At 51.7% G+C, this 25,639-nt stretch overlaps 1 protein-coding gene across 1 annotated transcript in view; it reads left to right on the top strand.

Moving 5' to 3' along the window:
- The first annotated feature begins 15,526 nt into the window (after positions 1–15,526).
- LSAMP (limbic system associated membrane protein) overlaps positions 15,527–25,639 on the top strand; it is a 1,389,250-nt gene continuing 1,379,137 nt past the window's right edge. Inside the window, exon 1 of the mRNA XM_084611602.1 lies at positions 15,527–15,882. Coding sequence (XP_084467728.1) covers positions 15,816–15,882 — 67 coding nt within the window. The 5' untranslated portion in view covers positions 15,527–15,815. The remainder of the gene's footprint in view (positions 15,883–25,639) is intronic.

Below are 25,639 nucleotides of genomic sequence, written 5' to 3'. Positions count from 1 at the left end.
CCCAGCGAGCGTCAGGGGATCCAGCCAGTCTCCTCGGTCGTAGTCCAGGAGGTATCCAATTCTCATGACTTCCGCCAGAACCAAACTCTGGCGCACCGAACGGGACTCCGCTGCCTGCACACGGAGCTGGGGGTTGTGTAGCAGGGGCTCCGCGAGGAGATCTGCTCCCACGGTGGCCGCCACGGACCTGGACGTTGAAAACAGTTTCCAGGTCCGGAGGAGGTCCTGGTAGAAGACCAGCAGCCTGGAGAGGTCTCGCGGAAAACCTCTCGGACAGACATAAAAGAGCTGCCGGTCATATCGGAGCCCTTGGAAGCGGCGCAGGAAGGCGTGCGCTAATATACTCCACGTCGAACTACCTGCACTATAAAGGAGCCTCTGCAGGGCCTGGAGGTGGAAGACACGGACCTGAGTGTGCAGACACTTCAGGCCCTGCCCTCCTTCCTTCAGGGGTAGATGAAGAACCCCAACAGAGGCCCAGTGCATTCCTGACCAAAAGAACTCTAGAATCGATGTCCGGAGGTCGGTCAGGAAACCCGGGGCCAGGACCAGGGTGTTGAGCCGGTACCAGAGCGTGGACAGGACTAGTTGGTTAAGCGCCAGTGCTCTCCCTCGGAGGGAGAGACATCGGAGTAGCCTCATCCATTTCCGGAGCTGCCCTATCACCCCGTCTTCTAAATTTTGCCAGTTCTCCGGTGGAGCAGGGTGCATGGCAGAAAGGTAAACGCATAGGTAGAGCAGTGGGCCCACGCTCCACCGGATGGTCTGAAGCGCGGGTGGGAGGGAGCTCACCTGTCGCCAGTCCCCCACCGCCAAGCCAGAGCTCTTGACCCAGTTGACTCGGGCAGAGGAGGCTGCCGAATAGATGGCCTGGCAAGCCTCCACCCGCGCCAAGTCACCCGGGTCCTGGACCACGAGGAGCATGTCATCGGCGTACGCCGACAGGACCAGCTGCAGCTCTGGCTCCCGCAGCACCAGCCCCGTCAACCTCCTGCGGAGGAGACAGAGGAAGGGCTCGATCGCCAGAGCGTACAGCTGGCCCAAGAGGGGGCACTCCTGCCGTACTCCTCGCCCGAAGCTGACCGGTTCGGTCAGAGTCCTGTTGAGCCTAACCAGACACTCTGCAGAAGTGTACAGCACCTGGAGAAAACTCACAAACTGAGGTCTGAATCCAAACGCCTGCAGAGTGCCCAGGAGGTACCCATGGTCCACTCTATCGAACGCCTTCTCCTGATCAAGAGACAGGAGGGCGAACGACAGACCGTCTCTACGCCCGAGTTCCAAAAGATCTTGGACTAGAAATAGGTTGTCAAAAATGCTGCGACCCGGGATAGTATAGGTCTGGTCTGGGTGGATCACGTCCGCCATCACGGACCCTAGCTGCAGCGAGATTGCTTTCGCTACGATTTTGTAATCCGTGCTAAGGAGCGAGACGGGATGCCAATTTCGTAAATCGCGGAGGTCCCCCTTCTTTGGCAACAAGGCGAGCACCGCTCGCCTGCACGAAAGAGGGAGGACCCCGCCCTGCAAAGACTCAGCCCAGACAGTGGCTAGGTCTGGGCCAAGAATGTCCCAGAACGCGCGGTAAAACTCCACGGTCAGCCCATCCATGCCCGGAGATTTATTGGTGGGCATGCGACGGAGGGCTTCCGAAAACTCGGCCAGGGTGAGAGGCAGCTCTAGTCGGTCTTGGTCGCCCACGCTGACCGTAGGGAGCTCCTCCCAGAGCACCCTGCAAGCACCAGGATCGGTCGTATCCGGGGAGAAAAGGCTTGTGTAGAAGTCACGGGCCCTCCCACACATCTCCTCCGGATCCGTGAGGGGGGTGCTGTCTTCTGCTAGAAGGCAGGTGATGTGTTTCTTGGCCCCCCTCGTTTTCTCCAGGGCGTAGAAGAAACGGGAGCCGCGGTCCATCTCCCGAAGGAGGCGGATGCGGGATCAAACAAGGGCACCTTGGGCCCGATGGTCCTCGAGGGCCCGGAGCTCCTCCCGCTTCTCCCAGCACACTCCGCAGAGGAACGGGTCCTTGGGGCTGGCAGCCAGAGGCCTCTCCATCTCTAAGACCTCCCGTTCCAACTGCTCTATCGCCGCATTTCTCCGTCGGCTGGTGCCCCGAGTGTAGTCACGGCAGAAGAGCTTGGCGCGCACCTTCCCTAGATCCCACCATCGCCGCGCCGAGGGAAAGGCATGCCGCTGCTCTTGCCAGGCCAGCCAAAACTCCCGGAAGGACGTCACGAAGCTCTCATCCTCCAACAGGCTGTTATTAAAGTGCCAGTAGGCCGGTCCCGGCCTCTCTGCATGGAGGGAGGCTGTTATGGTGGCTAGATGATGGTCGGAGAATGGGGCCGGCCGAATGTTGGAGGAGTGGGCCTGTGAAAGATGGAAACGGGATAAATAAATACGGTCCAACCGATGTGGTGTGACCCCTGAGCGGTCCTGTTCCTCGAGGGTGGTGTCTCGTGAGAATCTAGGGTGCCGAGGAAGTTGGATACCCACTGATAGAATTGCGGCCGCTTCGGGCTCATTGTCGGGGCATAGATGTTAACAAGGTTGACCACGAGCCCCTCCATATGGACTCAGAAATGCAGCAGGTGGCCCGGCACAGCCTCAGTGACCCCTAGCACCTCAGGCCGTAGGTTGGGGGAAAACAGGGTCGCCACTCCAGCTTTTGAATCGTGAAGTGGCTGAAGTAGACGCTGTCCCCCGACTCCAGCCTCCAGCTGTCCTCGGCGGTTGGATCCGTATGGGTCTTCTGCAGGAAAACCACAGAGTACCCCCCTTCCTGAAGATAAGAGAGCACCTGGGACCTGCGGAGAGCCATCCTACAGCTCCTGGTGTTCAAAGTTGCAATAATGAGGGGCGTCATGCGGAGGGCTGGGGGGGTGGGGATTCCTTGTTGGCGGGGGTGTTCGCAGCCCCCGGCGGGTCGTGCAACAATCCGTGACCCATCCCGTAAGTGAGTAAATCGTCACGGAAGCTGCGGGCCCGCCCGTAGGCCGCAGCACCGTGCCTTCCTTTCCCTTTACCCTCCTTTATAAGGGCCCTTGTGGCCTGGAGGATTTGATCAAAGTCCCCCCATAGCTGGGCAGCTAGCTGTACCCTGTTGCGGGAGCCACGGATGTCTTCTAAAAACTCTCGCAACGCTTTTCGCAGCTCATGGGGGGGTGGGGTTGCGATTTCCGGGTTATTCCCTGGTGGGCCTCTTGGTGCAGCCTTGTGGTCCGCTGAGGCGGGCAGGCAGGGTGCAGACCACCGACGGGACGTCTGACAGGCTAAAGTTATTAGGTCCGTCTCAAGCCTTGGGGTAAAAGAGGATGGCGGAGGGAAAATTGCAGCTCCTAATGGGTCGCAGCAGGAAAATGCAAAGACTACTCCTTGGGGGGGAGCCGCAAAAAACGGGAAAGAAATAACCCCAGGGGCAGCAATAGCATTGCAGGAGGAGGTGGATTGGGCAGGGACGGGGTGGGGGTGGGGGCGGGGGCAGAGGCGAGACTCTGGGCTTCGGGAGGCAAGCAGCTAAGAGGTGGTGCCTCCCGAACAGATTCGAGGGTTAAGGGGGTGGGGAGGGGGCTACCAGTGATGCTAGGCGCAGGCTCTGTGGTGGATTTGGCAGCCATGGCTTCAGGTGGTGGACCACCTTCTGCAGGGTGCTCGCCCGGGAAGGCGATTAGGGGGAGGGAGCATGGGGAAAGGGGGACTGGGGTAAGGTTGCCCAGATCGAGGCCAGCCAGCAGTAGGTCATTCTCTCCCTGGGTGACCGGGGTCAAACCTAGGGCCTCGATCTCCTCATACATGGAGGAAAGGTCGTCTTCTGCCACCCCGGGGGACTCCCCTCTGGCGCCCACTACGACGGTCGCTTCGGGGTTCGCGGGGTTTCGGGTAATATTCGGGCAGAAGGGGCTTCCTCAGGGGTCTTGGAGGGGAGGGTCTCCCGTGGAGGGGAGATTCTACCTTCCAGTCCTATTTTGTCTTCCCCTCGTGACACTGGCGGATGGATCTCACTCGTGGGCATAGCGGAAGGCTCAGTATCAGTATCAGTGCCTCCCTTCCTGGTCTTCCGGGGGGCCTCCGCATCGGATGGGTGCAGCGGAGCTCGAGCCTTCCGCTTGCCTCGCTTCCCCTGGACTAGGGTCCAGCCCTCCATAGCATCGTCTGGGGGCTGGTTAGCAGGGGTCGTGTCGGGGGGCAGAAACGATAGTTCAGGGGCTTGGGGGGGTAACGGTGAGGCAGCATAAGGGGGGGGCGGTTCTCCTTGGGGTGGGCCCTCTCCTATGCCCGGTAATATCTTTGCTGCACCCTCCTCCATAGGCTCTGCTAGATTCTTAATAGCAAGGGTGGGGCTCCCTCGCTCGTCTGGGCGTTGTAGGGGAGATGTCTCTTGGGCCCGGGCAGGAGCAGCGGTGGATCGAGCAGGAGGAGAGGTGGTTTCAGATGTCGGGCAGCCGGGGTGTTGGCAACGATGGAGCCGATGTCCTGCCGGGTCTCGGGTGCCCCTCCCCGCCGGGCCAAGGGGCAGTCTCTTCGGACATGCCCCGCTGATCGGCAGAGGTAGCACCGGGCCTCTCCTGTGGAATAGTAGACCCGATAGCGGGCTCCCTGGTAGGGGACTAGGAAGGACCCTTCGAGCTCCTCTTCATCACGTGCCACCGGCGGTGGTAGAAACTGCACTTGCCGGCGGAACGAAAGGACGTGACGGAGGGTGGGGTCTTTGCAGCCCAACGCGAGAGGGCTGATGACAGAAATGGGTTTCCCCAGGGTGGAGAGAGCGGATAACAGGGCGGCATTGGGTACAAAAGGAGGGACGGAGATCAGAATTAGGCGGACGCCCAGGTCTTCTAGCGGCTCCAGGGGGACAAACACCCCCCCCTCCACCGCCAGGCCCTTCTCCACCGCCTCCTGGGCGGCAGCCTCCAATGCTAAGAAAAAGACAACCTTTCCGTACATTTTGGAGGCTGCCACAATAGCCATGGGTCCCACCACCCTCGCCAATGCCTGCACGTATGTCTCCACGTGGGGCGAGGCGGGCACCAGGAGGCAACGGACGCCGTGCTTCCTGGTCATGGTGGGAAAGGGGCCCCAGCCGCTATTGATGGTAGCGGAGGCGGTGGGTGGGCGAGATGACGAGGCGGCAGGCGTGCGGGGGGCTGCCACCACCTGGGCATACGCCCTGGGGGCCGGGGAAGGGATGCTTGCAGAGCTGGTGGAGGGAACAGCGGGGAGGGATGCCATGGTCAATGACGAGGCCACAGCGGTGGAGGCAGCCTCTGCCATGGAGGGCTGGGTGGTTGTGGCGAGGCCCTTCCCCTTCTTCGCACCCTGGCCTTTCCGGCTAACTGGGGGGGCTTTCCTAGAATCTGGGGGGGCATAGCAGCGGTAATAGTCGCCCCGGTGCCTCCAGCTGCCGATGCCCCAGCGGGGGCGGTGGCAGGTGTTTTGGCAGCAGTGGTGGGGAGGGGGTCTTGGGGGTTGGGCAGGGGGGTAGGTGGGGGAGGGGCAACTGAGATTGTTAGCGGGGCCTCACCCCTCTCGTTCCCCACCATCGTGAGCAGGAAGAGATGGGGAGACACCAGAAGGAGGAGGGGGGCTGGGGGAAGCAGATTAATCGGGGGGGGGCAAATGGGTCGGACTGGACAGAGGAAGGAAACAGGAGTTGGGGTCAGGTAGTAGGGGCAAACTGTGGGGTGGGCAGTCCCGGGCGGGGGAACGCGGACCCACGCGCATTTATCCAAAGAGTCTCGTTTGGTCGGCTGTTGTGTCTGGTCCGGATGATGGAATTCAAAGCAAGCAGTTGAGGCTAGAGGCAGATGGCAAGTTGCCAGCAGGGACGGATGGCGGGGAGGCCGTGACGGTTGTAGTAGTGTTGGGGGGGGCACCGATGGATCGGGGGGCAGCTCCGTGCCACACCCCCTGTGCCCCTACAACACAGGTAAGACACAGTCAAACTCCCCCCACACGAGAGTACAGTTCAAAAGTTACTCAGTCTTACGGCCCTCTCCACGATGATATGTAGCTTCCCTGGGTGATGTCTCCGTCAGCTGTTTTCTCTCCCTGTCTTTGTGGAGCATTCCAAAAATGCCAAGCAAAGATAAGAAGATGATTAATTACGGATCCACAAACGAACAGCAAAACGGTTGGGTCTGGGGGTGTCCACTCCCCTCCTCCGGAGAGCGGGTCACCAGTCCTCCCCCGCTCCTCCGGGGGTTGCAGCTGAAGCAATAGCAGCATCTGAGGGCAGGTGTGAGGGGCTGGCAGGCAAGCTGGCAGCCGACCAGCACTCGAACGGCAGCAAAAAAAAACCAGCAAAAAAACCAAAATGAAGAAAAAGCGTCTGGCCCGGTCGGGGGGGGGAACTAAAGCAGGGGCAAAAAGCAAGGAAAGCCCAGGCCAGAGGGCAGCAGGAGAGTGTTAGAAGGGAAGAAAGTTTGCTACAAACTAATTAAAGCACTTGAAGCCAATTAAAGCACCTGAAGCCAGTCACATGATAAAACCCCCCTGCTTCATTCAGACAAGAGAAGGAGTTGAAGCAGAGTGGATTGGTGTTGGAGCAGAGAGCAGTTTGGAGGGAAGCAGAGGAGAGTTTGGAGAAGTACTGCAGTGGGCTAAGAAGCCCAAGACCCTAGGTAAAGGGATACCTGGTTTGTGCAGAGGGAGGGCAGGAAAGGGAAGTAGCCCAGGGGAAGGACCCGCTAGTTCTGGTGGTTTACTGCTATCCCTAGGGCCCCTGGGCTGGGACCCGGAGTAACGACAGCATTGTGAGCCCAGAGGTTCCATGAGTGGCAGTATACAGAGGACAAGACGCCCCGATCACAATTGTTTAACCTGATCCACCTGACCTGGAAATGGCTGTGCCCTGAGGCCCTCAGCTCTGAGAAGATGATGGAGCTCCAGGTACTGGACCAGTATGTGTGGGGGCTACCACCAGGCCTCCAGGCTTGGGTTGGCCAGAATGACCCCTCCACCTATGATGAGTTGGTCTCCCTTGTGGAAAGACAGCTGGCAGCCCGCAACCTGTTCCAGACCCCAGGGGGTGAGACATGGCAAACCAGGAAGCCAGTCCCAAATCCAAGGCCCCAGACTATCGAGAACTCCAGGAGAATCATAACTGGGAGGAAAGACACTAAGGAATGGGCTGAGGCCAAGAAGGGACCTGGGGGTTTGGGAACGGGGGGCTGGCCAAATAACCCCAGGCAGAGGGTGGCAACCAGAATAAGGGGGCGGCATTACGAGTGTGGGAAATTGGGGCATATAGCAGCCCAATGTCCCAACAGGGAAGAGCCTATACAATGTAATCTGGGGGATCACGGGGAGCAATGTGGCCTAATCGACCTGGTAGGGGTCGCAATGACCTCAAATGGGTATACCAGATCAGTAAATATGAATGGTATTGAGACTATAGCATTAATAGATTCCAGGAGTGCTGTCACTCTGGTCTCGGGGAAGTTGGTGGGGCAAGACCAACTAACCCAGGCCAAAAACACAGGGGTAATGTGCATTCATGGCACCGTAAATTTCTACCTCACAATCCCAGTATGGATTGAGATCCAGGGGCATACTACCAGGGTGAATGCAGGGGTGGTCCCCAGGCTCCCCTACCCTGTCTTAATTAGTAGGGACTTCCCCGGGTTTGAGAGCTTATTCCCCCCAATAGAGCCAGGGGAGGGTAGCAACCCCCGGGTTGAGATGGAGGCACCTACAGATAGCCTCACCCCAATGTTTGCCGAATTTGCCCCAGAGTTATTCTCATCCCCCAGAAAACCCTGAAAGTCTAGGTGGGAAAGCAGGGCCAATAAAAGATTGAGGACCAGGATTCTAGCAGAGAACCAGAAAACCTCCCTTGTTGGTAGGTGAACCCATTCAGGAGGCCAGGAGATAATTCCAGCCAGTGAGTACTCAGAGGCGGTTCCTAGTCCAAGTGTGGGCAACCCAGGGGGCGGAATAGAAACAGGCCCCCTGGAATTAGGTCAGATTGGTACCGCATGTGAGAATTTCGGGCAGGACCAAGCCAATGACCCGCTATATGCAAATGTAAGGGAGGAGGTAGTGGAAGTAAATGGTATACCCATGGAAGGAAAGACCAATGGCCCAAGGCCATATTATATGCTAAAACGCAAACTGTTGTACAGGATAGCGCAAATATGAGGGGAAGAAGTAGAGCAACCCTTAGTCCCACGGAAACACAAAAGGACAGTACTAGAGGTAGCTCACAGTCATCTATTTGGGGGACATCTAGGAATAGACAAGACACTGGATAGAATCCTAAGAAGGTTTTATTGGCCAGGAATACATGCAGAGGTCCAGCACTATTGTGCCTCCTGCCCTGAATGCCAGTTGCATAGCCCCCGACCTCACTTGCGGGCCCTGTTAGTACCTTTGCCTATTATTGAAGTCCCTTGTAAGAGGATAGCCATGGACATAGTGGGCCCACTGGAAAGATCGGCACGGGGCCACCAAAACGTACTAGTCATCCTTGACTACACCACACAGTATCCAGAATCCATTCCTTTAAGAAACCCCACATCCAAGGCAATAGCAAAAGAACAACTCCAGGTTCATCCCTAAGGTGATCCTGACAGACAAAGGAACCCCTTTCATGTCAAAATTAATGAAAGACTTATGTACCCTACTCCGCATCCAGGCCATACGGACCTCAGTCTACCGTCCACAAACAGATAGACTGGTCAAGCGGTTTAACCATACCCTTAAAAGTACAGTCCGGAAGGCGGTAGCTCAGGATGGAAAAGACTGGGATACCCTTCTACTGTATCTAATGTTTGCTATACAGGAAGTCCTCCAGGTGTCCACTGGTTTCTCTCCCTTTGAACTACTATACAGACACCACCCATGCAGAATATTAGATATTGCCAAGGAAGATTAGGAAGAACAACCCAACCCAGGAAAGAATGTCAATGAGCACGTGACACAGATGAGAGAGCGAATAACTCGAGTAACCCCTATAGTATGAGAACATTTGGAAAAAGCACAAGAGGCCCAGCGGACATATTACAACCGTCAGGCAAAAGTACGGAGATTTCAGCCGGGGGAACGGGTGATGGTGCTAGTGCCGACAGCAGAAAGCAAACTCCTGGCCTGCTGGCATGGACCATATGAGATAGTGGAAGCCATTGCAGAGGTGGAGTATAAGGTCAGACAACCAGACCGCCGAAGGCCAGAGCAAATCTATCACATCAACTTACTGAAGCCCTGGCATGACCGAGAGACGTGCCTGGTCATTCGGGGAGCTCCACACCAGACAGACGACCCACAGGGGCAGGTGAAGATATCTCCTGAGTTAACCCCAGAACAACGAACAGAGGTCATTGATTTGAGCCAACGGAACCAGGATGTGTTCTGTACACAGCCAGGCCATACGACACTGGTCCAACATCATATTGTCACCAGGCCTGGAGTAAGGGTGACGATAAGACCGTACTGGATACCGGAAGCTAAAAGAGAAGAAATTAGGACAGACGTGAAGAAGATGCTGGAACTCGGGGTTACACCCGATGGCCTGTTCCAATACACTGTCCTCCCTTTCGGACTCCATGGGGCCCCTGCAATATTCCAACAACTTATGGAAAAATTGCTGTGACACTATGCCAAGTAGACGACACAGTCATCCATAGCCCTGACTGGGAAACGCACCTAAGAAAAGTAGAAGCGGTGCTAGACGCCCTGTGGAAGGCCGGCCCCACTACCAACCCTCTCAAGTGCGTGATAGGACTAGCTGAGGCCAGATACCTCGGGTATGTAGTAGGGAGAGGTTTGGTGAAACCCCAATGAAATAAAGTGGAGGCAATACAAGGTTGGCCTTGACCAGTCCGAAAAAAGCAGGTCAGAGCATTTGTAGGGATAGTAGGATACTATCCGAGATTCATCCCTCATTTCGCCACAAGAGCAGGGCCATTGACGGATTTGATAAAGGCACGGGGCCCCGAGATAGTAAAGTGGACTGATGCGGCAGAAGGAGCATTTGCAGATTTAAGGACAGCCCTTTGTTGCCATCCAGTACTCATAGCCCCAGACTTCGAGAAGGAATTCATCCTACAAACAGATGCCTCAGAAGTAGGGCTAGGAACCGTTCTTTCACAGATGGTAGGGGAAGAGGAACACCCGATCTTGTACCTCAGCCGGAAACTCCTCCCCAGGGAACAAAAGTACGCCGCCGTTGAAAAGGAATGTCTGGCGGTAAAATGGGTTATGGAGACTCTCCGCTTCTACCTACTGGGGCGGCAGTTTACCCTCGTGACAGACCACACCCCACTCCAGTGGATGCACCGAAACAAGGAGAAGAACGTGTAAGCAGTGTCAGGATGAGCTCCATCCTGACATCTGGTGGTGAGGTGTGGCAAGTTGTGGGAAAGAACTTTAGGGGCCGATCTCATTTGCATAGGCACACCCACCCCGTCTAGAATGAGGCCATAGCTGCCCAAATGGTCACTTTGGCTGCTGTGGGATCCCCAGTATCTCTGTTATTGGGGAAGGAAGAATAAATTGTTATTACCCTGATTATGGGAACTGTGCTTGGAACTGTACGTGGCCTTTTGTTATGATGGAGGGACTCACCATCAACTAAGTGGCACTCGCTAGGCAAGGGTCATGGGTTCCAAAACTCTGTGAATTGAGAGAGGCTGGGGACAAGTATTAATACTTGGTGGTATGGGCCCCTTGGTGAGGGCCTTACATGCTAATTGCACTTCCTCCTCTCTCCACTGTGGAATATCAGAGCTAATTTTGATTTCATTAGAAGTCTAGTTACAGGCGCTGAGTTCACTTTGGGCTAATGGTGCACCAGCACTGAGGCTCCCCTACTACAAGCTGGATTCACCAAAGAGCTGAAATCACTGAGCGTTGTGTTAAGTAGTGGGGGAGCCTGAAGATATATTGTGGAGCAGTTTGCAGGACGGCTGGCGTGCCTTGTGGACAGGCTGGTGGAGCAGTTCGTGGGATGGCGGGAGCTACTTGTGGGCCGCGGAGCAGAGCTGAGCGAAGGAGTTTGTGGGGCGGCTGGCGGAGCAGAGTGCAGCGGAGCGAAGGAGTTTGTGGGGCGGCTGGCGGAGCGGAGCGCTGCTATAGGGCGGTCAGCTTCAGATCACGTAAGGTGCCTCTTACCCCCCGTCCCATCTCCACCCAGGTTGGGAGGTAAAGCTCCGCAGATAAACTTTCGAACTCTGGGGCTGCCCTGACAAGGGACAGAGACTTTTGGGTCACTGGACTTTTGGGACTTTGGGTGATTTGGGGTTGCTGGACTCAAGAACCAAAAGGAAAGGGGCATGTCCCAATTTGCCTGGGGTGGGTTTTTTGCTCATGGGTTGTGTTATGAATCCTGTTGGTGGTGTTTCCTCAACATAATGCCACATTGTCTCTCTCTGTTATTAAAAGGCTTTTTGCTACACTCAGACTATGTGCTTGCGAGAGGGGAAGTATTGCCTCTTGGAGGCGCCCAGCGGGGGTGGTATATATTTGTCCCAGGTCACTGGGTGGGGGCTCGAGCCGGTTTGCATTGTGTTATTGGAATGGATCCCCTAGATATTGAACCCGGCCCTTGTTGCTGCCAACTCTGACGGGCAGAAGGGTTACAAACGCAAGAGTGACTAGGTGGTTCCTATCCCTGCAGTCCTTCCATTTCCGGGTACAACATACGGCCGGAAGCCAACATTGCAATGCTGATGGCCTATCACGACAGCACTGCCTCTCATCCCAAGTAGCCCAACCCCATGGTGTTGAGCGGGGGGTGGGGAGATATGTGATACAGCATGGCCAGAGGGCAGCAGGAGAGTGTTAGAAGGGAGCCTTATTCCCTGTAGAGGGAAGAAAGTTTGCTATAAATTAATTAAAGCACCTGAAGCCAGTCACATGATAAACCCCCCTGCTTCAATCAGACAAGAGGAGGAGTTGAAGCAGAGTGGATTGGTGTTGTAGCAGAGAGCATTTTGGAGGGAAGCAGAGGAGAGTTTGGAGAAGTACTGCAGTGGGCTAAGAAGACCAAGACCCTAGGTAAAGGGACACCTGGTGTGTGCAGAAGGAGGGCAGGAAGCCCCACAAGCTGAAGGGCAGGAGAAGGAAGTAGCCCATGGGAAGGAACTGCTAGTTCAAGCAGTTTACCGCTATCCCTAGGGCCCCTGGTCTGGGACCCAGAGTAGAGGGCGGGCCCAGGTCCCTCTCTCTCCACTCCCCTCCTCTAGGACACTAGTGGGGCAGTTAATGCCCCAGTTCAGGGGTGAGAAACGGTGCCCTGAACCCTCCCCAAGAAGAGAGAGCCCAAGACCCATCATAGTAGTGCCGGCAATTTGCCACAACAGTTCAAATAAGAATGATTTTACAATGAAAAATTAAAGTTCCTGAATCAACTTTTAAGTTAGCTATATAAAGCACAATTGTATGGCCGATACGGCATAAAAAACTAGGGACAGAAAATGCTCTATGTGCAGCACAGCCAAGTTAACCTCGTTATGGGTAAAAGGCACTATAGCTAATGCACAGATAGAATAGATGGCCTAAGTGCTTAAACAACTAATGGCATAAGGCACATTTATAAAAGAATGGACACACACATATGCACAGTGCATCTAAATGTGTACACTCAGACTTAATTAAATATGTTTATTATGCATTAAAAGTAGCCAGCTTTCAATCCTTCTGAGCTTTCTTCATATCCAGCCTTTTTATTTTTTTTTTCCCCAAAAACGGTTGTGGAGGTACTTTTCAATAACTTGTATTTTCATGCCAGCTTTCATGGTTCATCTGGCTTTTGAGTCCTTGGGTGGGTGGAGGAACTTTTCTAATCTTTTAGAAAAGGAATAGTGACCGGGTTTTTTCACTCTCTCATATCTCAAGTGGATGAAGGGATTTTGCTCAGTCTTTTGGGGGGAAAAAGTCACTTTTGGCCTGAGACTGCCCCTGGAGAATTTCAAGCCCACAGATTCTGCTACCCTGATTCATGCTGAAGAGACTCTCACACTGTGGGTAGCCCCATTAGTTTAAATTAGATTATTTGAGTAGTAAAATACTATTCGGCCAGAGTAAGTGTGCAAGAATCTGACCCCAAACCTTTCTGAAAGCTTGGAGCATGTCAAAATGGGATTATCATTGCACACAAGAAACTATCTTGCACCTGTACCAGATGCTGCTAAGCAAGAGCTGTGATGTAGCTCTTTTGCATGTTAATACAGAAAGTAGTGATACATCTCCTCAGTCACACTAGCTTCACAAAGGAAGTACAGATGCAGTGACCTCAGAATTCCAATTTCATTGCATCCTCCATCAGGGGCATCTTCCAGATGGGGCAGAGTCCAATTCAGGATCTCTTCTGTTTCATATGCCACGTTCTGGGTAGTAACATGAGAGGACTCTGTGCTTGTAAAATTAAATGGGCTCTTTATTAAGAGAATAATTTAAAGAGGTGCTGCAACTGCAGCTAGCATTCCAGCCATGTGCACCCAGACAGGCTTCCAGGTGTCTCCTCCGGACTCTTCCCTCCTGCAACCTGTACTCCTCCCTCCAAGTTCCATGCAGATTGCTACAGATCATTCCAGGGTGGTACAGAAATCCACTTCCAATATTATTATTTCAACATTTTTATTGCAGTAGAGCTCAAAGGCTCCAGTCAAAATTGGAGTTTCATTGTGCTAGATGCTGTACATATCCATAGCATAACATGGTCCCTGCCACAATTGAGGTTCTCCTTCTCCCAGGCATTGAACCTAGAGCCTATTCCAGGTGGATACAGAAATCCAGTTCTGTTTTTTTTTTTCTTAGCCTATGTCAATAAACTGAGAACACACAGGACAGTCCGAAGGAAATCCCAGAGTGAAGTTAATGTCCACATGGCATATCTTTAGGGAATACCTTTAAGTGATTTGAATTTACTCAGCATTTAAGAGGGGAGGCAATGAATGGAAAAAATGTTCCTCCATTTACTTGCTTGATATTAATCCACTTTTCTTTTCTTTTTTTAAAAGCTGTTATAAGAAAATAGTTTGAAATGGTGCTATCTCTATATTAGTAAGAATCCTCCCCCCCACACAGCCTCAGCATAACCTCCTGGGAGGTCACAGGACCAGCGTGGTTTTCCCAACATACACATCTAGTTGTATTTAAAATAAAGGATTTTTAAAGAGTTGTTACCACCTCACCGAAGCCTTCAAGAGACATTCTATTTAGAGATGGTGTGGCTGCTACAGCATGTCATACCTGATGTTATTTCTCTTCCCCTTGCTTCTATTACTGGGAGGTTGGTATTGAAACAAAACCTTTCGTTTAGAATTATTGCTTTAGATCCCCACCTGAGGGCCAAGTCGTTGTTTGTATGAGATGCAAGGATCTTTTAAGAATCCTTGCCACTGTAAGCAAAGCTTGGGGTGTTAGCTCTGGTCTTGTAGCCAAATCCAAGTATCAGGTAACTACATTGTGCCTCCCTCCACCCTGTAGTTTCAGTTGCGAAAGGGATTTACTTCCTTACTAAACTAATGTGCACTGTTGCTGTCAGTGATTAAAAAGGTGCCACATTCCGTCACAGAGCTGGCTGCACTTCAGTGGAGGGAGAAGTGATTTCTGTGTATTGGCTGTGTACCTTTTCAAGTCTGAAGCACTATGAAGGTCCTTTGGGAAAAGATGGCACTCCAGTACATAACGACAAGGTTGTTATGCTCGATTTGTGACCTCAGAATGGGCTGCCACGGAGACAAGTGTAAGGGGGCATCATGGTCCAAATGACACGACATGGGCAGATGAACCAGGACTCCTGGATTCTGATCCTCGCTCTACCACAGAGTTGTTTCTTCAAGGTCACACAATCACTTTGCTGCTTTTTCCTCAGCTGGGAAAAGATGCCTTCTTTTGTGAACGGTTTTGAGACTAACAGGTGGGGGATAAGCAGCTGGAGCCAGTAAAGTCTTAGGAGGAAAGTTGCTGGTGCCATGGAAATACCTTTCAGTAACAAAACAAAGAAGAGGCAGGGAGGTGTGGGACACCTCCTGAAAAAAAAATGTTTGCAAGCAGAATTTTCTTAACAGAATGGGCCCAGCTGGTCCTTGGTGATATTGTGTGCTACAGGCAATGGCGTTCCAACAAGGATGAATGTAGCCCAGTGTTTCAAACATTTCCTGGGGGCATCAGCATCTCTGTATCTACAGTCAGCATTCCTGAGTCTCCCACTGGCCTCCACTGTAGTGACACTAGCAGAGCCGGCCCTTTGTGCTGGAGTTCATAATGCAGAACTTTACTGGCTGATATGAGAAATCCAATCAGCCCTACTGCTATCTTTGTTGTATCGATGGGGAAATTATTCCCCCTTTGCTCAGTAACTTCCCCCACACCACTGGTAAGAGCCCGGAGCAGCAGTGAGCCCTACATAGTCCAAGCACCCATGATCTGAGACGTACATTCGATGATGTGTCCATATTTCTATAATATGTATAAAATGGTCTGACTGGCAACACTAGGGGGCAGAGGTGAGATCTTTTCTGCTCTGAGCGCTGTCCTATAAGGCATTGCTTGTTTAAGTGCAGTCGCATTTAGTTGGAGCTGCAGGAGAGAGAGCGACAGAGAGATTCTCTGTGTTTACAGCCAGCGCAGGCTACGACAAGCATCTAACCTGCCCCCCGCCCCCTTTCTCCATCACTTGAAGGAGAGAGTGTGAGGTTATTTGGGAATCTGGCCGTCGTGGGTCAGCTTTCTCTGCACTGGATTGTCCGAGCTGTTAGAACACAGCCCGGGGAGAAAGAAAGGAGACAAGAATCCCATCTTATTTTTTAAAAAGAGAGAGCGAGAGAGCAGGAGAGCGAGAAAGAAAGAGAGACTGACAGACAGACAGAAGCATGAGGACCTACTGGCTGCACAGCATCTGGGTGCTGGGATTCTTCCTGTCCCTCTTCTCCTTGCAAGGTAGGTGATGAGTTCATTTCTTAATGCCTCCCCCAACCCCCTTGTTTGATTTGGGGCTGATGAACTGAGGACGAGTTGGAACATGGAGATGTATCTATTTAAATTCATCCTCCACCTCCTTCAGGAAATAAAAGCCAAGGAGAGATTATTGCTGGTGAATCCTCTGTTTAGAGGACACCTCCTGTGCCTGACTTGCTGTTGGGTTTGTGTTCTTTGCAGGGGACTGCTGGGAGTGGGGGAATCAGCAAAGGAAGGGGCTGGATGGAGCTGGGTGTCCCTGTTCTACTTCCATACGCAGCCTGCGTTGCTTGGCACTTTGGGTTACTAGTGCTGATGCGCCTTTCTGTGGAAATCTCTGTTAAGTTTTTAGAAGGGCCCTTTTTGGTTCTTTGGTATGTCCACACAAACACTGCCTCCTCCCCACCCTCAGAAAAAAAAGTGGGGGAGGCAGAGATGGGAGAAGGAAATGCTCTGGGTATTAGGTTTTGCCAAGTGGGGAACTGTCAGCTGGGTTTCGTGCTTATAGAGCTAAGTGTAAGTAGGATGTAGTTTGAAAGGACGAGAGACATTTTTGGTTGGTTTAGACAGGTTTTCTGTAAACAAGGGTTAAGAGTGAATGCATACTGTACAGTATGTACAAACTAATACACACACTCTGCCCCCCTACACGGACTTGCATTTCATACACAAGAAACACACTCACTCAAACATGCTAATAATCACACATACACACATGCCCATAAATATAACATACAGTGTGTGTAAACTCACTCCAGCTTCCTGTGCCACACACACACTTCTATCTCCCCGTCACATGCAATTCCTATAGTGTCACACCCCTGCATATGCTCACTTCCATAGTCCTCTCTCTCACTCGCGTACACACACACACTCGTGATCCATCTCACCACCACTGTTGGTTTGTGCACATGCTTATCTACCAGGCGGCACCCCTCTTGCACACACACATACATGCTCTTTATTATCTGTATGTCTGGCCTACTCTCTGTCATATGCTGCCTCACACGCACTTGATCTCACACACACACACACACATGATCTCTTGCTCTGGGTCTCTCTCTCTCACACACACCTTCTCTGTCACACTCTGACACCCTGTCCTGCTTATGTATACATTGTCCCTCTTTTCTCCCTAGCTCACACTTGTGCACACGCTGTCCCTCTGTCTCACACATTGTATCAAGCACCCACAGAAACCCCACACCAACTCCCTCCCTTCTGCACACTTTCTCTCAGACATACTAACACAGTCTCTCACATTCACAGGCTCACTCTTTCCCCACCCCTGTTGCATGCCCTTGCTCCCATACGCCTCCCCTCTCTCTGCTGCACACGTTATCTGACTGTTCTCTCTCACACTCTCTCTCACTCACTGTGTCACACATCCATGCTCTCACAGATTTTCTCTCAGCCTCACACTTTCTCAGCTCTGGACTGGGAAACAGGCACTTTCTTCTCCCCATGTGCCCGTTTCTGAGGGAGGAGGGAGAATTTTTCAACACTCACATGCATTTCCCCCCCCCAATAAATGCGTAGCCATTGTGAGCAGTGCAGTCCAATGGCTTGGCTTGAGTGTCCCTCTGCTCTGGGAGAACTGGCACGGACCCATCAAGGAAAACGGACACTGCCAATTCACACAGATTCCAAACACCTCCTTCTATCCCTGATGCTTATTGTCCAACTAAAGCCACTGGTGCTTGAGCCATACGGTGCTTCCAGTACACAAGGTGGTATGAACAGTGACCTGGAGATCCTGAGTCTGGCATAGTTGTGGAGCTGCTTTCACCTTTTGCAGTGACGCTGGTCCTGTGGCTCCCACCACAATCCATGCTAAGCTTGGGAGCTACTATCCTTTAACCTGTTCCCATGCACTAGTTACATAACAACTGCACAAACCCCTAAACTGTGTGTTTCCCTGATGTGGCCAGAGATAATTAACCCTTTGAACGCTGAGCTACCATGTATCCTCTGGAGAGGGGGAGAGAACAATGCTAACACTGGGACCACAACTACAATTCCTCCCTCCTTCAAACTTTTGGATAAGCTGGAACAGAGATCGGAGCCACTCCTGGTTCCAGTTTTGCGGATCTGAAAGCCAGCCATGGAATTTACATCTCTAGTCCTCAGGGAGTGAGAGCCTGTAGAAGGCAGGCTGTGGGGGCTGCCCAGGAGAGGCAGGGCGCTGTGGTGAGCAAATCAAAAGGTGCTGAAGCGGTTAAAAGGAAAAATGCTGCACTCCACAATATTCAATGGTAATGAGCCCAGAATGTGTCAGTAACACTGGCAAGAGTGACTGTGTGGGGCTGTTACTCTAGAGTACTGGAGTATTGATTTGGACAGGGAATGCCCCCTCACATGGCTTCCAAACGCCATCCCAGCACTGCATGTTGCAGACAGCTAGCTAACTGGGCTTGACGTTTTTTGAGCCACCCTAAAACAGGCTGCCCCCCTCGGTCTGTCTAGGGGCATATGTGTATATAGAGGTGACATTTCCCTTGTTCCACTCTCCCACAGGCGACTGAGCTGAGAGCAAAAGGGAACTGGGCTGATGTTGTGGGGCGCAGCCAAGCTGTGACCGAATGGCAGGCAGTGGAGGGAGAGGGGATCGCAGCTGAGGCTGGCAGGAGAGCTAAGGACTGCACAGTGCCAAGTGACTCACACAGGCTGTCTCCTCTGGTGCCTTTGCCAGGGTACATGAAACAGGTTGAATGTCCCCTCTGCCTGGCTGGGCTCAGGGGCATGGGGATGGAGAGGGGGCTTTGCTCTTTTTCCCCTTGTCAGGGCTCGAGGCTTGCAGCCTTGCACTGAGTTTCACTCTCCTCACTCCCGTGCTGGGTGCTACTCTGCTTCTGCTTGGTGGCAGGATAGGACTCCCGTTCTCCCTGAACCTCACCCTCAGGCTGGGCTGGGCCTATGTCCCCGCATTCCCCTGGTGCCAACCAGTGCTCCCAAAGTGGGCTCTTACAAACTCTGCCATGCATTGCCTCGGCCCCACTGCCCTGTTTGAGCTGGAGGCACACAGCTCCCATGCTCCCCAGCACCCCACTCCGGTTTGAATCCATGGGGCTGACTCTTGGACCACACCATGCCCTCAAATCTGCACAGCCTTCAGTGTCTTGATTTATTTGCCAGCATTTTATCTTCATGGGCTTCGTCAGTAGATATTTCATTAGCCAGTGTAGCATGGTGGTGGAGGGGTGTGACAGCATGGCATATATGTGTTAGTCTGTGGTGCCTGTTTGCTGGTGAACATGATGGGTTTGTGCAGTATCTGTGCATCACTGAGGCAAGGGAAAAGTCTTTCCCCACTTCCTTGGATATACTTTTCTTTCTAGTTATTTTCAGTGTGCCTAATGCAATCAGGGAGCACTCCCCACACATGGCTGTATTGGCGAGATAACGACTCTCTCAGCTGGTTTACGTTCCCTTAAGTGATGAAGATGTGCAAGGCCCAAGGTGAAGCTGAATTTACTTGCAGACACTGAATGGGGGGAGAAGGCAGAAAAAGCTGGTTATTTGAGTACTGAAAACAAGGATTTTTCAGTCAAACCCCATGAGTTTGCTCTAGCCCTGCCCCAACACCCGCAGACCACTGTAACTCAGTATACACAAAAAGAAAAGGAGTACTTGTGGCACCTTAGAGACTAACCAATTTATTTGAGCATGAGCTTTCGTGAGCTACAGCTCACTTCATCGGATGCATACCGTGGAAACTGCAGAAGGCATTATATACACACAGAGACCATGAAACAATACCTCCTCCCGCCCCACTGTCCTGCTGGTAATAGCTTATCTAAAGTGATCATCAAGTTGGGCCATTTCCAGCACAAATCCAGGTTTTCTCACCCTCTCCCCCCCGCCCCAAACTCACTCTCCTGCTGGTAATAGCCCATCCAAAGTGACCACTCTCTTCACAATGTGTATGATAATCAAGGTGGGCCATTTCCTGCACAAATCTAGGTTCTCTCACTCCCTCACCCCCCTCCAAAAACCACACACACAAACTCACTCTCCTGCTGGTAATAGCTTATCCAAAGTGACCAAAAACATTCATAAACCAGTCGGAGAACACTTCAATCTCTCTGGTCACGCAATCACAGACATGAAGGTCGCTATCTCACAACAAAAAAACTTCAAATCCAGACTCCAGCGAGAAACTGCTGAATTGGAATTCATTTGCAAATTGGATACTATTAATTTAGGCTTAAATAGAGACTGGGAGTGGCTAAGTCATTATGCAAGGTAGCCTATTTCCCCTTGTTTTTTCCTACCCCGCCCCCGACGTTCTGGTTAAACTTGGATTTAAACTTGGAGAGTGGTCAGTTTGGATGAGCTATTGCCAGCAGGAGAGTGAGTTTGTGTGTGTGTTCCCCCGGGGGCGGGGGGGGGGGTGAGAAAGCCTGGATTAGTGCTGGAAATGGTCCACCTTGATTACCATGCACGTTGTAGGGAGAGTGGTCACTTTGGATGAGCTATTACCAGCAGGAGAGTGAGTTTGTGTGTGTATGGGGGTGAGGGAGTGAGAAAACCTGGATTTGTGCTGGAAATGGCCCACCTTGATTATCATACACATTGTGAAGAGAGTGGTCACTTTGGATGGGCTATTACCAGCAGGAGAGTGAGTTTGTGTGTGGGGGGGGGGCGGAGGGTGAGAAAACTTGGATTTGTGCTGGAAATGGCCCAACTTGATGATCACTTTAGATAAGCTATTACCAGCAGGACAGTGGGGTGGGAAGGGGTATTGTTTCATGGTCTCTGTGTGTATATAATGTCTACTGCAGTTTCCACGGTATGCATCCGATGAAGTGAGCTGTAGCTCACGAAAGCTCATGCTCAAATAAATTGGTTAGTCTCTAAGGTGCCACAAGTACTCCTTTTCTTTTTGCGAATACAGAGTAACATGGCTGTTACTCTGAAACCTGTCGATATAGACAATAACTACCACCCCAGTAATGACCCAATCCCTCCCCCAGTTATACACCGCCACTCTCAGTCATGTCATCTGAAGGCTTTACTATGACAAACAGAGGCCTGCTCCAACTCTCAGGCTCTAATTCCCCTCTCCTTGTCCTGAGACAAGTGCCATCAGGCAGGCTCTGAGGCTGGTGCTGGGAACAAAAAGCCAGGTGGTCTCTGGCACTAGCATGGGTTTACGAGGGCACGGGACCTCCTCATTCCCTGCCCCTTACACAGGGGCTGGGGTGGTCAGTCCCCATGCTTAGGGTCACACAGCGATTGTTCTCCCCTGCCCTTCTACCTTGGGGGCATTCCTGTATCTTGGGGCTTCAGGCAAGAGAGTAAACAACTTAAAGGAGCCACCACCTGCATTTCCTTTCACCCCACAAACAACAGGGGCTTCTTGAAACACTCCTTTCCAGCACCTCCTACTTCTCCCCTGTCTCCTACCATCATTGATCAATGGGAGAAGCAGCCCTTTAGAACCTTCTTGTCCTGTGACAGCAGCACCTCCTGCAGCCCTCCCGCCCACCCCGGACTTCTGCAATCCAGCAGTGGGATGGGATTAACCCTCATTGGGGGAGGTGAGATTCTGCACATAGGTGACTGGATGAGAGCTAGGCTCATTCTGATGTGAACTTCAAAGTTCAGGGCTAGATATAACCACTGGAATGGAAGCCTGGCCCTTTCTATGGGATGCAGTTCTCTGAGCAATCAAGCTGTGCTGGGGGCGTGCTGAGTGGGTGGGTGAATGAGAAGGGTGCTTATTTGGCAGAGACAGGGTACTTCTGGGATCAGTCCATCCCTCCTGCTTAATGCTGTAAAATGAGAACAAAGGGTGCTATGGTGAGATTAAGAGCCAATGAAAGGGAAGTCTTCTCCACTGGGCCTATAGAAAACCTGCAGAACTCCCTGCCGGAAGAGAGTCACTGGGGTTACTGAGACTAGGTTTTGGAATGGGCTGGATGATTTTATGACCATGAATACAACTAGCTGAAGAGCAAGCTGAAGAGGGTACTGAAAACTTGTGCTTCAGGGAAGCATATGGGGATTTGTGTGGAATATATCTAGCCACCCACAGATAGCATTGCACAACTGGTCAGGTACCTTACTAGTGGGGTCCCTTTTCTGGGAGACGCTGCCAGTGGCAGGAGATTGAGTTCAGTGACCCAACAGCAAATTCTCCCTCTTTAAGAAGTTCCCTTTTCCTTAAAGAAGAATGTGCTGTGATTTCATGTGCTGTTCAGACTCAGCCAGGGAATCGCTTTGATGGATGAAGCACACTCCTTGTTATCGTTTTGTCCAGGAGAAAAAAAAAATATCAGTCACAACACAGACCATCTTGTCCAGTGCTGACAATGAGAAGAGAAAATGGTGAGGGCAGAATGGATAGCATTTCGGGTGAGCAGTCTAGAGAGTTCTCCCTCCCAGTGTGGGGTAGGGTGGGGTTCTGGTGGGAGAGAGATAGAGACTGCCCCTCCCAGTGTAGGACGGGAACACTATGGAAGGACAGGTACAAAGGCAGCCTTCCCATTGATTAAGGGTACGGAACAGCTTCCATATGGGGAAAGGACTGCAACTATTCAACTTAGAAAAGAGATGACATAGGGGGGATAGGACAGAGGTCTAATGGTGTGGGGAAAGTGAATAAGAAAGTGTTATTTACCCCTTCATATAACACAAGAATCAGGGGTCACCCAATGAAATTAATAGCAGCAGGTTTAAAACAAACAAAAGGGAAGTACTTCTTCACACAAAGCACAGTCAACCTGTGGAACTCATTGCCAGGGGAAGTTGTGAAGGGCAAAAGTATAACTTGGTTAAAAAAGAAGTAGATAAGTTCATGGAGGATCAGTCCATCAATGGCTATTAGCTAAGATGGTCAGGGATGCAGCCGCATGCTCAGCGTGCCCCTAAGCTAGAAGCTGGGATTGGACAAGAGGGGATGGAGCATTCAATAATTGCCCTGTTCTGTTCATTCTCTCTGAAGCATCTGACACCAGCCATTGTTGGAAGACAGGATACTGGGCTAGATGGACCATTGGTCTGATCCAGTATGGCTGTTTCTATGTGAAGAGTGGAGCAGAGGGGACTCTGGGTGGGGGGAAGAGGCAAAGAAAGAGGCCCTCCCGGTGTGGGGCAGGGGGGACTCTGGGAATTAGTGATGCAAATACAAATGGGTGAAGAAAGAGAGGTAATGCCCTGATTTTGTTCTATGCCATTTGCCTTAATGCAGCTCAGAGGAAGGTGAATTATTAGGGTTATGGCCCAAGGGAAGAGTTGAGATTTGAGGTTGATGTTTGATATTCAGAGCTCAGTCCTGCCTTGGCTGGAGCATGTATCCTGTCCAGCCGGGACAAGGTTCCCCATCCCACTCATGCAGAAAGAAGCAGGGAAGTGCTTTGAAGGGTGCACCTCTGCTTCCCTGAGCCATAGCAGAGTTTGCCCTGGCTAGGGCTTGCTGATGCTTCCTTCCTCTGAAGCATCAGGGATGGCCATGTCTGGAGAAGGGACATTGGGCAGGGTGGGGGACAGGGCTCTGAGGTGGCACCAAGCATTCTGTCTCTTAGGGGTTTGGCTGGCTGGTGTGCTGTTCACATGCTTGCTATCTAACTGATCACCATATGTGGGGTCAGGATGGAATTTTCCACCAGGCCAGATTGATAGGGACGTTGGGGCTTTCTGCCTTCCTCTGCAGCATGTGGATGTGGATCACTTGCCAGGAGTAGCTGGGTATATCTCACTTAATTTCCCTGCCATTGCAGGGGCCTCTGTCTTGTTGCACTTCATTCCCTCCTATTCTCTGGCTGTGGTACATAATTTCTGTGGGCTGTATACTTTGGTCTAAGTTTGGTTGTTGGGTTTAGTGTGCAGGGGGGAGGGTATTAGTGGCCTGTGATATACTGGCGGTCAGACTAGGTGATCCTATGGTTCCTTCTGGCTTTAAACTCTATGGGTTTTACAGCATATGCAGGCAGCTGGCTGATGGGCCTGGACCTACCCCCTTCTTAGGGCTGTACCCCAGTGCTTCCTGAAGCTCTATGGAAGAATCCTGCCCTACTGTTTCCACTGGAAAAAGTATCTTCCTTCCCCCTCTTTCCCACTCATTCATGAGCCCAGGCCAAGATTTGGGGCTGGCTTGTAGTGCTGCTGTTACTGGATTCTATAGGTTGGATTTCAAGGGTAGGAGTCCAGGTTTGAGGGGAAATGGGGACATTCATGTTAAGGCTGGAGGGATGGGATCAGAGCTGGGGCTGGTGATTAGGATAAGGTGTTTGGATCTGAAGGTAAGTTTAAGGTAAGGGTTTAGCTAAAATCGAGGGGGACATAGATGGAGATTTGGCCTCAAAAATTGGAGTTTGTGAGTTTCCTGTTCAATTAGAGCCACCCTAAATTAACTCCTATGTCTGAAGCCAGCCTGTCCTTGAAATCAACTCCTCTCTGCAGGGCTTGGGCTCTGGCTGACCTTGGGGAAGTCTCTTTCCTCGTTCCTTTCAGGGCTGGAGGGAATCTCTCTTAAATAAAACGATCCTTAGATTTTTTGTCATTTCTATAAAAAATGAAGAATTGCCTTGTGGAGGGTGTGTGACAGAGAGAGAATGTGAGCGATGAAGGGGGGAATGAACAAGGAGACAAATGGAAGGCACTGGCAACAGCCATGGAGTTTCCAGCAGGGAAATGAATAGTGTATCAGTGCACAGCCGTCCGGGTGTGAGGGTGCAATGCCTTTGTGAGTAATCAAGGTTTCCCACTCTGCCCTTTAGCACTTGTATGTAGTGGGTTGCAGTCTGGAACCACTTAATCCTTACAACCCACTGGGACAATAACCATTAATATCCTCCCTCGTACCCTCCCGCTCATGCACCTGCATATGGCTAGGCCCTAAGTGATTTACCCAAGGCCACACCACAAGTTATTGGCAGAGCTGACTCAAAGCCTTACTGAGTACTAGCCTTCTGCCCAGTGCACAGAACCTTCAGGTGTTTGTAAAAAGGCTCATGTGGCCATACACTTGTGTGTGTATGTTGGTCAATGTGTTTGCAGGTGAGGATTCACATGCACTCATCTCTCACGTATTCAAAGGAGCATCTATGATTTTTGCTTGTATAGATATGTTCCAATGCACATGAGTGTGTATCTGCCTTTGAGCGTGTGGGTGTGTGCACACGCATTTGTGTCTTGTAAGTATACTGCAGTGCATGAAGTGATTGCATGCATTCCTACGCATGGATCCAGGAGTGTGCATGTGTTTGCACACGTCTGGTATGAAGCCGTGGCTATGTGCGTTTGAATGAGTCTTCTCTTGTGTTTTGAAGGGTGCATGCCACAGGCAGTGGATTAGAGAGATGGAGGGAGAGGGTTAGTGTGTGTGTGTGTATTAAAATATGCATGATGCCTGTGTGTGTGGTCACCATTGGTAAGGATGCTTGTACAGTAGGCGTGTGTTAATAACTATGGTTGCTGGGAGTATGCCGGGGGTATGTGTGGAGAGTATTCCTGTATAGTTCAATGGGTGCACAATTAAGGCCAAATTTACCCTAAAAGTGCTTTGCTGGCATAGCTATACCTGTATACTACACCTTTGAAGTGCTCCTAGTGTGAAAATGACTCATACCAGCAAAACTGCACTTTTGCCAGTATAGCTATTTCAGCTCCTGAGCCATATATCCAAATCTCAACATTCACTCAAAAATATCAATACGTTTCTAGCTCATATGGTTATGAAGATCAGGTTGAAAATGTGAACTTAGTGTAACCTATCTAGTCTGCAGACAGCCTT

Source organism: Lepidochelys olivacea (genome assembly GCF_965140295.1).
Source record: "Lepidochelys olivacea isolate rLepOli2 genome assembly, chromosome: 1".
Lineage (NCBI taxonomy): Eukaryota > Metazoa > Chordata > Testudines > Cheloniidae > Lepidochelys > Lepidochelys olivacea.
Note: the sequence above shows the minus strand (reverse complement) of the source record. Positions and strands in the feature narration are given on the sequence as shown.